This window comes from Perca fluviatilis, chromosome 4 (assembly GCF_010015445.1).
Source record: "Perca fluviatilis chromosome 4, GENO_Pfluv_1.0, whole genome shotgun sequence".
NCBI lineage: Eukaryota > Metazoa > Chordata > Actinopteri > Perciformes > Percidae > Perca > Perca fluviatilis.
Window position 1 is genome coordinate 21,162,421 of NC_053115.1, and position 12,041 is coordinate 21,174,461.

The 12,041-nt window shown below is 38.5% G+C and overlaps 1 protein-coding gene across 1 annotated transcript in view; it reads right to left on the reverse strand.

Moving 5' to 3' along the window:
* Window positions 1-12,041, reverse strand: part of pparg (peroxisome proliferator-activated receptor gamma) — a 32,176-nt gene that overhangs the window by 5,214 nt on the left and 14,921 nt on the right. The window contains exons 2-5 of the mRNA XM_039797969.1: window positions 8,885-9,181; window positions 8,321-8,487; window positions 4,677-4,815; window positions 861-1,060 (exon numbers count right to left, since the gene is read on the reverse strand). Coding sequence (XP_039653903.1) covers window positions 861-1,060; window positions 4,677-4,815; window positions 8,321-8,487; window positions 8,885-9,181 — 803 coding nt within the window. The remainder of the gene's footprint in view (window positions 1-860; window positions 1,061-4,676; window positions 4,816-8,320; window positions 8,488-8,884; window positions 9,182-12,041) is intronic.

Below are 12,041 nucleotides of genomic sequence, written 5' to 3' on the forward strand. Positions count from 1 at the left end.
ACCAAAGTTTTCTTTCAGCTCTCACTTGTAATTCAGTTGATGTGGATTTCCTGATAAGGTCTCTTTTGAATACTAAGATTCAATATCTCAAAACCTTACATTACATATAAAAACACAGAAATAGATGATATCTCACATTTTATGATTCTGGCCAATACATTCTCCTAGAGTCCACTTGTATAAATGACCAAATGTCTTAATGAATTAGTTTGACTTGTTGAGAAAGTATGTGGAAGCCATATCCTGTTGCATAGCTTGACCACTGTTATCTGAGGTGTTTCCTAACAGCCGAAACATGTAGAAACCAGTCAATCCACTTTTCCTGTTAGAGCAGACATAATAGACTGAAAAGCCCTTAACGGAACTAAACTGAGCTTGGCAAAAAAAAAGGTTGACACTTGCGGGGAGTTTCTTTCCTCCTTCACTTCAAACTTGTATTGTTTACCACTGTTTTCCCCTGAGAAACTGCTTGTTTCATTTAGAATTGTTGTAAATCTGTAATATAATTTATGTGTAAATAAAGATACATTTTTCATAGTCAACAAGGCTTTTTATGTCCTATATCTGATTTTTGATAGAATATGAGATTTTTGGTCTGCTTTTTATCATCATGATTAAGTGTAAATGTACAATATGTACTGTTAGGATGGTGTTTGGTGGCTGGGTTGTTTGTGATACTTCCCAGAGTGGAATTCTATTGACCTATATTTGACTATAGGTCTGAAATGGGCCTGTAATGATATCCAGTAGAAAATTCAATAAAAATGAATTTAGCCTATTATGCAGGCAGTATGCAGCACTCCCCCACCATTATATAGCCTAATAAATAGAAGTAAAGTAGAATTGAGGGTGCTGCTTACCACGTTGTCTCCGGTCTTCCCAGCAAGGATGGCCCTGGCCTTGGCCTTGGTGAGGGGGAAGTATTTCAGATAGGCCTCGTACAGATGCCGGGCCAGAGCCCTTAGATCTGCTGCCTCCGGGTGCATGTGCACCATGTCAGACGAGAACTCAGCTAGCAGTTTCTCCTTCTCCGCCTGAGGCATTCGGCCAAAACGAATGGCTGGAAAAGGAAACAGACAGACAGACATAAACACACATTAGAGCACAAATGGACACTCATAGCCAAGGGTTGGCAGGCAGGCAGATACAGTATATAAGAGTACACAGAAATATACTGTAAGCAAGAATAATCATACCGATAAACACACGTTTGTCAATTCATGCACATGACACACACAAAACATTAAATGTAGGCTACATTCCCTCTATTATAACATTTCTTAAACAATAATCTCCCTCCTGTCAAGTTATTAATTAACAAAAAGTTATAAAACAAACAAACAGTTAAGACTAAAATCAGTGTACATTTTAGATTCAAGTCATAATCCTGATGTTATGCTGACAAAAGCCATTTTATATAGCCAGATCCTCCTTCAACGCGCTTTGGAGGAGGGTCTGGCATAGCGAGACTACTGAGCCTGTGACTGCTGCCACGGTTGTTAAACTTCTTTATCACATTTCTAATATTTGGACAGCGATCAATGAATCAGATCGAACAGCTAATGTGCACAAAATGACCTGCTATCTACAGCAAACAAACACTTTATTACTAAATACTAAAGCAAAACATGTTAAAGAATGAATGAAAAAAATGGGAGAATTTAGTTTAGATGGCTGAAATGTTTGTTTTAGCTGTTGCATAAGAGTATTTTTTGGGAATCTCAAAGGAAATCAAAGCTTTCTGAATTTTAAGGGACTGCACTCTCTTGCTCAGACAACTTTAATAAATGAGTTACAGTTCATACCATCCTCCACTGAAAGGGAAAATCCACTGGCAACAACACACAACAAATATTCCTCCTGTCAATTTCATGAGGCGTGTCTATTCAAGCAATTACAAAATGTAGCTCCCTTTAATACCTTTATGTATTTGTTTTATTGGTAATGATGTTTTCACAGGTCATTGCAAAACCTGAAAAACTATTTCATACAAGTCTCTTTTCTCCTTCCTTATCCATCTGTTACTGCAGGTTATATTACATTGTGCATTTCCAAATACCCAACAAAGGAGCCAAGTCTGATTTCTATTTGTCCATGAAGAAATGCTGCAGACGATCAAGACAGACATTTGAGGCAGTGGTTCATAATTGTCATGAGGTGAAACCTAGGTCTGGTAGTAATTCATTGGTAATTAAACATAACATTAATTACACAATAACACTTTAGATGAGTAATTTCGAACAATAACTTGCTGAAAATAGCATGATTACATTGAAAAGCAACGCATTCTCATGAACAGGTTTGTATGATATCATACGAAAACTTATGCACAACAATTTGTATGATATCATACGAAATTAGGCGACTGTCGGCTGGTCATGTGACAACCGGTTACATGACAGTTACGTTTAACGGTCAGGTGACTGTGAGCCATGTACAGTGCGCCGGGTACAGTGCAAAACAACTAGTTAAGATTTTAAAAAAAAGACGGTGGTTTGGATTAAAACACCTGTCCCCTTAAGTAGTACTCCTAGGACACGGACACCTGTTTCTTGGGTGAAAGTCTTGTGTTTTCCCCAGGACATAACCCCACCCGGTCGAAATCTGTGTGTTTTAGGACCTAACAATCCACCCCGACCTCCTCCCGTCGCGGACACTGAGCGGTCTTATACAGCTGCAATCAATGTGGTGCATAAAGCAATAAATACACGGAATACACACAAATTACAGTGTATTACTTTTCGTAGCTATATGTACGAATGGTTCATGATAACAGCCTGTGATCAATTATTTGCCTTAAACTTATCTTTACCATGTCATGTGATATGCTACTTCAGTACACAACAAACAAATATTACTGGGACCACTACAGGTGAACATTTAATATCTATATTCACATTATAGACACCACCACTGACTATCCCTGTAACAATTTTGCCCCAATTAAGCACACTGACCATAAATGGTCCAGCCATGTACTAGGTTTTTACCTTGTCTTGTTCAACATTTAAGACACATTTACGAACGTTTTCAATTCAATTGTATTTATAACTTTACATTATATTAATGTCACTTTTTACTGGATGTTTAGTGTTTTTTCTTTTACAATTATCCTCCATTTTGATTATAAAAATAGATACACCACTTCAAAAGTTATTTTAATAAAAGACAATTAAACATATTTCACTATTTTTCCAATTGATTTTCATTACCCAAGTTATAAATAATTTATTCAAGTTGCATTACACATAAACAGGTATTATTGTAATTTAGATTTTATGGTGAATGTGGTGAAAATGTTCTTTGTAATCTAACTGAAATTTGCTGCCAAGTTGTGAAATGGTTAAACCCTATTTTTTCTGCGTTAGCGGAAGTCATTAATTATCCTCCATTCAAGCCTGTGCTCAGGATTTACTGCACACCTTAAGCAAATTAATACAAACTAAAGTGGCCCTACCACCAACTGGCAACCAGCCCACAGCGGTGACACTGCAGGTTGAAGAAATCAGTTGTGGTCTATGTACTCTGAGATGTCAATCATTGATACATTAAAAACCCACACAGAGCACACTTTGAAAGAACTGATGGCACCTCATTAAATAAGTAGTAAAGTCATTTGAGGTAGAGAGGAGGCAAGGAGAGGGACAGAGACTTAAAGCGGCAGGAGAGGAGAAACAAACAAGCTCATTATTATGGTAGATGCTAGTAGCATACTGTAAATATAAAGCAGTTTTGCTGTTGAGTCTCAAATCCTCAGTACTCTGATTCCAGTTTAACTCATCCATGTTTGAAAAGATTTTAAAAGCATTACCAAACTAGAAAAGGCAAAATCTTCTGAGAATTGTTTTATGCTTAGTTTAGCTGAAAGACTTTAGTGCATATCATAATAATGTTCTGTATTATATCTTTACTGCATGCTTATAAAGTATTTCAGTTACCGGTTTAATTTTAATCCTATTGTATTTTTAAAGTGACTATGAAATATGTTTTGTGGGGCCGCAGATGAAAAAAGGCCTTTTGGCTAACTCTAAAACAAACAAACTAGTTAAAGTAAGCCTTTGAACAATTTCATTCTTTGAATCATGCTGTTTGGGTGGCAGGTACATTGCACAAGTGATGGAAAGTGAAACATTCGATACAGGTCGAAGACCACTGAGAAAGCAACAGGCAACATATAAGGCAGTTGTGCACATCGCTGCATATATACTGTATATTACCACCACACCTCGAAGACCAAATTGGCAGCAGTGTGGTGAAGATGTATCTGCTGTTCTCAGAGGGCATCAGAGGCAGAAGAGTTGATCTGCAAGGAAGTGTTTCCTGGGCCACAGTTTCAAAGAAGAATCAGCCTTTTAACCTGAGTCTGCTGATTTATAGTGTATAGTGTAAATGGGGGGGGGGGGTTCATTTGTATCTGAAGAAAAGGCATGAAAACAAAAACACCTGCAAGTACAGAAGCTTTGACTTCTGTTACTGTCATGTAGTTAAGCTTTTCATTTCACACGTCAGTTTATCTATTAAAAAAGTGATTGTACACTGATTGTTCTAAAGGTGTGTGTGTGTGTGTGTGTGTGTGTGTGTGTGTGTGTGTGTGTGTGTGTGTGTGTGTGTGTGTGTGTGTGTGTTTTTTTTTTTTTTTGTGTGTGTGTGTGTGTGTGACAGTATCACCATCTTACCGTTGTGTGACATGCCGACATTGAGGCATTTCTGGAAGCGACAGTATTGGCATTTGTTGCGGGACTTCTTGTGAATGCGACAGTGAAGATCACAGTGATCGTACACCAACTTCAACCTGATTGTACGTCTGAAGAAACCCTAAAAGAAAGAAAGACAATAACGTCAGATATTGTTGCTAAAATATCCCCCTTTTCAAACATTTGTGTTATGCATTTACCTATTTTAATGTAATCATTCTTTTCTTGAGAAAATAAGACAATAAAAAGTGATAAACTAGAAGAAAAAAAATCTTCTTTTCCTAATACTGTATGCGTCTATACATACAGAAAGAAAACATAATCTGTATTACAGTTCAGACATGAGAGGAGAAGGTGGGACAGAAAAGAGAAAAAGTGAAATGGCAACTGATTATGCTCAGAAGAGATCCATGTTTTCCTTTGGATTTCAGTTTTAATTTTTTTTCTACTTCAATATTCATCATGTTGTTGGTAGAGTAGCTCCACAGAGACTGAGAGATGCACATTAGATATTTGGTTGTTTCCAATCTGTGAGGAAGTCAATCATACTGCCCACCAGTGTGTTTAAAAGCAGGTTGTGTTCCAGGGTGGATTTGTGCTTTGATGTTTTCAACCTTAGGACCAAGGGAGCCATAATACTTGCGCTTATCTCCACTAGTAACTATGTAGTCATGGTCAAACTGCCAACCCACACTCTAACTACACTAAAACTACACGCTATCACAGGTTTGCTGATGGCTGTGGTGTTTGTCTATGCTGACTAAAAAAGCTAATGGAAAGATGTAGACAAAACGAAAAAGCTGAAAGGATTACGAGGAGAATTGTATTTACACACATCTGGACTTATAAGGAAAAGGCTGGTGTGTTTGGCATTTGCATTATTACGATCCACATATGTTCTTTTTTTAATCGTAGGTTATTTAAAGCAGGAGGAAGTTAAAGAGGGTCATGGCTCCACCTCAATAAAGAATGTTTTCTGTTTTGAAACAATTAAGTGTTTGCCTGCTTGGCTGACCCCTTCTTCTGGTGAGTCTCCCCTGAGACCTTAGCAGAACAATGACTACGGTACCTTAGCTTCATTCAGCTTCTGAAGGTACAGTATGAAGTGCCTTGCACCTTGTAGTAAATCTTACACAATAGTCCTGACAGTGTCAGAGAGGTGCTGATTCAATCCTACGGTCATGGTCAAGGCTGTAGTTGGAGGTCGTGTTTTATAATTGTACAAGGGATAAGGCTGGTGCTATCCTGTATTTTACTTATTGTGAACAAATCCCATGAAAAATCCCAACCAACAATAAGGCAGTCAGTGTCCCAATACTTTCAACTTCCCGTCTGCTGCTCTAAGATGGTTCATTCCTACTAAACATGGAAATCTTACTGTAGTTTTAAGAAACTGATTACTCAAGCAGGAGTAAACACTGTATTTGTTGGATACTATATTTAGCCAACACTAGGGCTGTACCAATGTTATTTTTTTACATTCAAACCTTTTATTTAGGTTTTCCAATTAAGCTTTGAATGTGTGTCGTCATATTTTATGACATCATCACCCTAAAACAATTTAAATAAAGTGATTCATCGGATTAACTGAGTCAGTATTTTTTTATTAGATCAACCTTCCTCAATGAATATAACTCGCCAGTTTGGTAAACATAAATACATGTAGGCAGCAGGCTAATCCAATAAGTGCATAAAATAATGATGAAATAATATTAATACCCTTAGACTTATAGCAACATTATGATACGACAGAAACAACACTCTGGAGTTATTGGAAATGTTTGGATCCCAAGAGTCAGAAACCATCCTTTCCCATTCACTTGAATTAGAAAGTGTGTCCAAACTTTTGACTGGTACATTTACTACATTCCTGCCTACATTACAGTATATTGCAGTTTATTCATTTTGCAATTACTGTACACCTGTCTACCATAATTATATGTTATTCTATTTCATATATGTTATATGTCATCTCTAAATTTTAACTTTTGCAATATTTTGTCTCAGATTCTCATGTTTTACTTTTACTTTGATTTTCTTTTCATACATTTAATGAGCATTGTAGGAGGGAGCCTGAGATCTAAGATTTTCATTGCCAACGACTGCTTCTCTGTATTTGTTGTGCATATGACAATAACTAACTTAAAACTTGAAACTTGGGGTTTGGTTTGCTGGCAAGTACTGTATGTACGGCAGCAGGTTAGTGTATGTGAGAGTCAAAATGAACCACAGTGCCCATGTTCTTAGTAATAAAGAATAACAAAAATGTCACTCAGTGTAAACGTGTCGCTCACTTATGTGTTTTTAACGTTGTTTGGGGAATAAGATATATCAGGCTTTGGTTACACAGGCAGTACTTGTTAGTAAGATCAGTACATTGTTGGTTTTGGTCTTTTCATGGGATTTATTGACAATCAGAAAAATAGTGAATATCACCAAACTTATCCTGTAAATATTGTATTGCATTGAGTTACAGTACATGGAGTTCATACAGGTATTTTTATGGTCATGCGGGGTATCAAGGTTTCTTTTTTCTTTGATGGTATCAAAGTGAAAGTTTTATTCCTATAATGTCAATAAATTAATGTTAGATTAAAAATATAAGACTATGTTGTGTCTGTGTTTTCAAAAGATCACTTTTTATTTTAATATAAAGTCATCTATTTGTACAAAATCTACCATATTCTATTAAAAGTCTTAGGGTGGGGGTGAGCTTTCTTATTCTGCAGACACGTTTTGAAGGTTATGGAAATACAGCTCATGTATAGTAGCTTTTTATACCAATTTATCCGGAATAATTTCAGACCTGTGAAAACGTCTTGGAACCACACTTAAGAAAGGATACGTAGTAGTGCTGCTGTTTCTGAAACTCCATCTCACATGTCTTTGAAGGACAATGTAACAATGTAAAGCTCCTCTTCTTATAATGTCTCAATGTTTCAAAGAAAATGGAAATATGTGTGAAACTTCCCCCACACTCTATTAGTTATTTATACTCTATACTGACAGAAAGACAGACAGACAGACAGAGAGTTTAAGGGGCTGGGTGTGCATCTGTAGAAGCATAAGCCTATGTTGAGCCCTCGCAGAGTGGAAAATCTATGGGGCTTGTGGTTAGAGTGACAGACATCAAAAAGATGAAAAAATGCATTATAGAATTATTTATTCCACCAACATGTTTCACCTTACACAGTGACACACGATGACAGAAAAAGGAAGACTGGCAGAGAAACAAAACTTTTGCATAGAAATTGTTACACACATTACCATTTCCTGACAAGACACTAGGCTGGTATGACTCAATTTTTTTCTTTTTGATCTTGAGCATTACTTTTTGAGAGCAGCAATCAATGTATTCTCCACTAATATGCACTGCAATTCTGCCCACTTGCATTTCCAGCCTCATTACTGTGAGGTTTTGCTGCTTTTCTTTGTCTTTTGGGTTTTAACCACACAAAAAAAAGCAGAGTGACCTTGATTAATTGTGACATGATTAATGAAAATAGTCACACGTTATAGCCCTAGTCTGATGTCATCTTGTGTTTTAAACACTGACTATACATAATTCCCCAGTTTGTTTATACGTCTTATTTTCATCTTTGTTTGTGATCATCTTTCAGTCCTACCTTACAGCCCTCACAGGCATGGACACCATAGTGAAACCCCGAAGCTTTGTCTCCACACACACGACACTCAATATTTAGTGCTGCCGGCGACGTATCATCCTGGAGCTTGGAGAACACGGGACTGTCAGAGTACTGTGGAGGCGACTCCGGCTCCAGCTTGATCAAATCTGATATCAAAAACATCATCAGGCAGGTAGGACACGAAGTAGGCAGACAGATACAAAGCTACAACTTTCTTACTTCACCTCATATACCCATTTTTAGGTTTTAGGCTCAGTTGGTTAAACCTAGTTTCTTCAAATCCTGTACTCTCTAACAGGCTATTATTAGGCAACTATTCTCATGTTAACAGCAAAACTACAAATCAATATCTTGACCAACTCTCCTCTAAATGTTGTACCTTTGATGTATTTTCAAATGAAAGCTCTCTTATCCTAGACTTGCACGACTTCAGCAAATTATTCAGTTTCTACCTCCTGCAAGTGAAGTTGTGTGTGCATTTAACCTGCATAAAGAAACTAGACACTCTGTTTTAGCTCTGGTTAACCCAATAGACAGACTTACTGTGTGTGTCTGGTTCCATCCTGTAGCTGTGCATGTTTGTGAAGTCCATGTTGGTCAGTTGTTCGTCATTCTGCGGCGGACTGGGGTCATAGGCCACCCCGGCAGAGGAGATGGAGGATAAGAGCGGGGGAGACAGGGAGGACGGGATGGAGGAGGAAGAGATGGAGGCGTAGTCTAATGTGGACAAATGCTTCATGTCGAGAGAGTGGGAGCTGTCGTCCAGCTCTGACAGGTCCACGGCGCTCAGACTGAATCCGACAGGCCAGGCTAGGAGCTGCTGGGTGTCTACCATGTCTACTGTGGAGAGAGATGAAGCAGTGACACGACAGCTGATGCAATATCCTTTGTTGACTGTATATGTACACCAGAAGAACCAGAGACAGGAGGAGAGGAAGAGGAAAGGTTGGAGAGAGAGGATGAGATTAAAAAAGGAGTAGAGAAACAGGGGAAGGGAGAAAGAAAGATGAAAACGAAAACATACATAGACAAATCTACATGCTGCGTTACACATCAAGTTAATGGTTAAAATACGTCCGTTCAGAAAAGCCCAAAACGTAATTCCTATACACACACACATACACTCCACACCAGGATCTTCCAGCTCGTTCCTGAAGTCTGTCTGTTATCTAGTAAACAGGGAGTCAGATTGTGTCACAGCGAGTACAAGACGAACTCTGGCACTAAGGAACGTCTTTTCTGCTCAAAACACCGTCTTCCTCTGTTGGTGTTTGGGTGGCACGCTATGTGATTGCCCAACCAAAGGACACAGTGAGCAGGACTGTTTGAGCCTCTGTCTGGGGCCAAGGATGTAGGATTTTAGCTTTTGGAGTGGAACAGACTGCACCTTCTGAGTGGTGAAATGTGTTACTGATTGTAAATTAAGAACTGTGTTGGCATTACAAATTGCTGTAACATTGTGCTATCTGGAGCCCTTTACAACCACGTGGGATTTTATTCTTATTCGTAAATCTTTAAAAACAGGTCACACATGTTGTAGTTAGTAGTTTAATTAAACTGAACTGAAACTGCATACAGCACCAGGGCAGTGCATTTGGGAGTGACTCAAAATAAACTAGAGTGCCCATGTCCATCGAAACGAAGGAACCTGTCAGCAAGCGAAGTTGTGTGGCTCACTGATCTGTTTTATGGCACAGAGGACTAAACTATATAAGACTTTAGCTACACAGACAATACTTGTTAGTGGACTTGTTAGGGGACTTCATTGTTGGTTTTGGTCTTTTGCTGGGATTTGCTGACACTCAGAAGAATATAGTATGATACTTATTATGCTTTAATACTCTCTGCTACTTGAAAAATGAATACATTTACCTGAAATATGTATGAAAAATGAGCTTCATTAGCTTTTAAAAAGTCTTGGAAATAGATTTCTGCCACACAGGTCCCTCTTTGTAAACAAATAAATGGAGGCCATTCAGTCATTCTAATATTTAACTTAGATGGTCAGACATTGTTGGAGAGAGGTGAGGCGACATGGTCAAAGTCCAGTCTTCAGAGGTTACTATCATCCACACAAAAGCAAACCACGTACACGGCTATATAATCATGGTTAAGTTTGTTTAAGGTTGTTTGGTGATGCTGTAGAATATCTTGTTCATGTGATTTATTTCATTGTTAAAGTGGCTTTTCTAAACTACAGACCCTACAGCTATATATAAGCAAAATTCTGATGTGTCTTCCTGTCTGCTTGAATTCTGACCTTGATTTAAACTGAAGAAACTCTGAAAAAGGAAAAAAAACAAACTAGTAGTATCAATAGAGTAAAAGGTCTGTGCATTGAACCACATGGCTTGCCAAACAACCTATTGTAACCAACAAGAGTCTCAAAATAAACCTCCTCTAATCAACCTCGAGTGCCTGATTTAGAATTTTTTTTTACAAAGAATGCAATGAATTATGCAACAGTACAAAACTAAAATAGCAATACTCAGATGGCCCAACAGCACCAGGTATAAAAATGGCTTGAAATGGCTCCAAATTAGTTGGCAAAACATCCCTGTGCAGCAAACATCCTCTTCTCTCAACTACTTATTGTTTCCTTTTTACTTGTTTGGACTGTGGCAACGGGAATCAGTGGATCCACTTCAAATTCACATTAACTGTGACATTGTTTCAGAACAAGAGAAAGAAAGGTGTGTGTGTGTGTGTGTGTGTGTGTGTGTGTGTGTGTGTGTGTGTGTGTGTGTGTGTGTGTGTGTGTGTGTGTGGGAGTGTGTCCGCAGGCTTTAGCTTCTACTGTCTTGGAAGCTGCTGCGGGGGAAAATGCTGACTATTAATAACCAGAGAAACCTGATTATTTTTCTATTTGTTGGCGGGTTGCCAGCCGGTCCAAACCCAAAATAGATGAAGCATTGGAGCGACTTGTGTTCTGGTTGGCATCAAGTCACCATGGGGACAGAAATCTAGTGGGAGAGAGCTTGAGAGATTAGAGAGAGATAAAGTGAAATGGGTGACAGAGAGCAAGTCCCCAGACCACTTCAAGAAACCAAACTGCACCCTAGAGGCTTCAAGAAAAACCCCTTATGTTAGGAAACTCATGCTCTGAACACAGCTCTGAAACACAACTTAGAAAGTAAAAAGAAGGTGTCTGCAGCCAGGCAGTTCAACCAAGTTGCTTAAATCGTAATCCAGAAAAAACAAGTTTGTACTGTAACTTCGCTCCTGAGAGTGTTCACAGAAACACTGTAGTAGAAAATCCCCTGAATTCAACATGTTCACATCTGTGAGTGCTGTGTGGACAAACAAACCTGTCAGACATTATAAAGGGTGACAGATGATCAGTAAGATTAACGCAGTGTGTATTGTGTTTGCAAAGGTGTGTGTGTGTATGTGTGTGTGTGTGTGTGAGCATGTGCGTGACATTTATGCCAGTGTCTCCTGCCAATTCTCAGATTTCCACATGTCAGAACTCGTCTTCCAGGTAAGCATGTAGGAGTACCTTCTATCAGCTATTGCTTCAGTCATGACATAATAACAAAAAGGCCAACGGCAAACTAGCAGGCAGGTCTGACAAGCTACTGTAGTGACGAGACAGACTGGCGGTGTGTGTGTGTGTGTGTGTGTGTGTGTGTGTGTGTGTGTGTATGTGAGCCAACACATACAGTAAAGAGCCTCAACCTTTTCATGTAAAAGCTTTTAA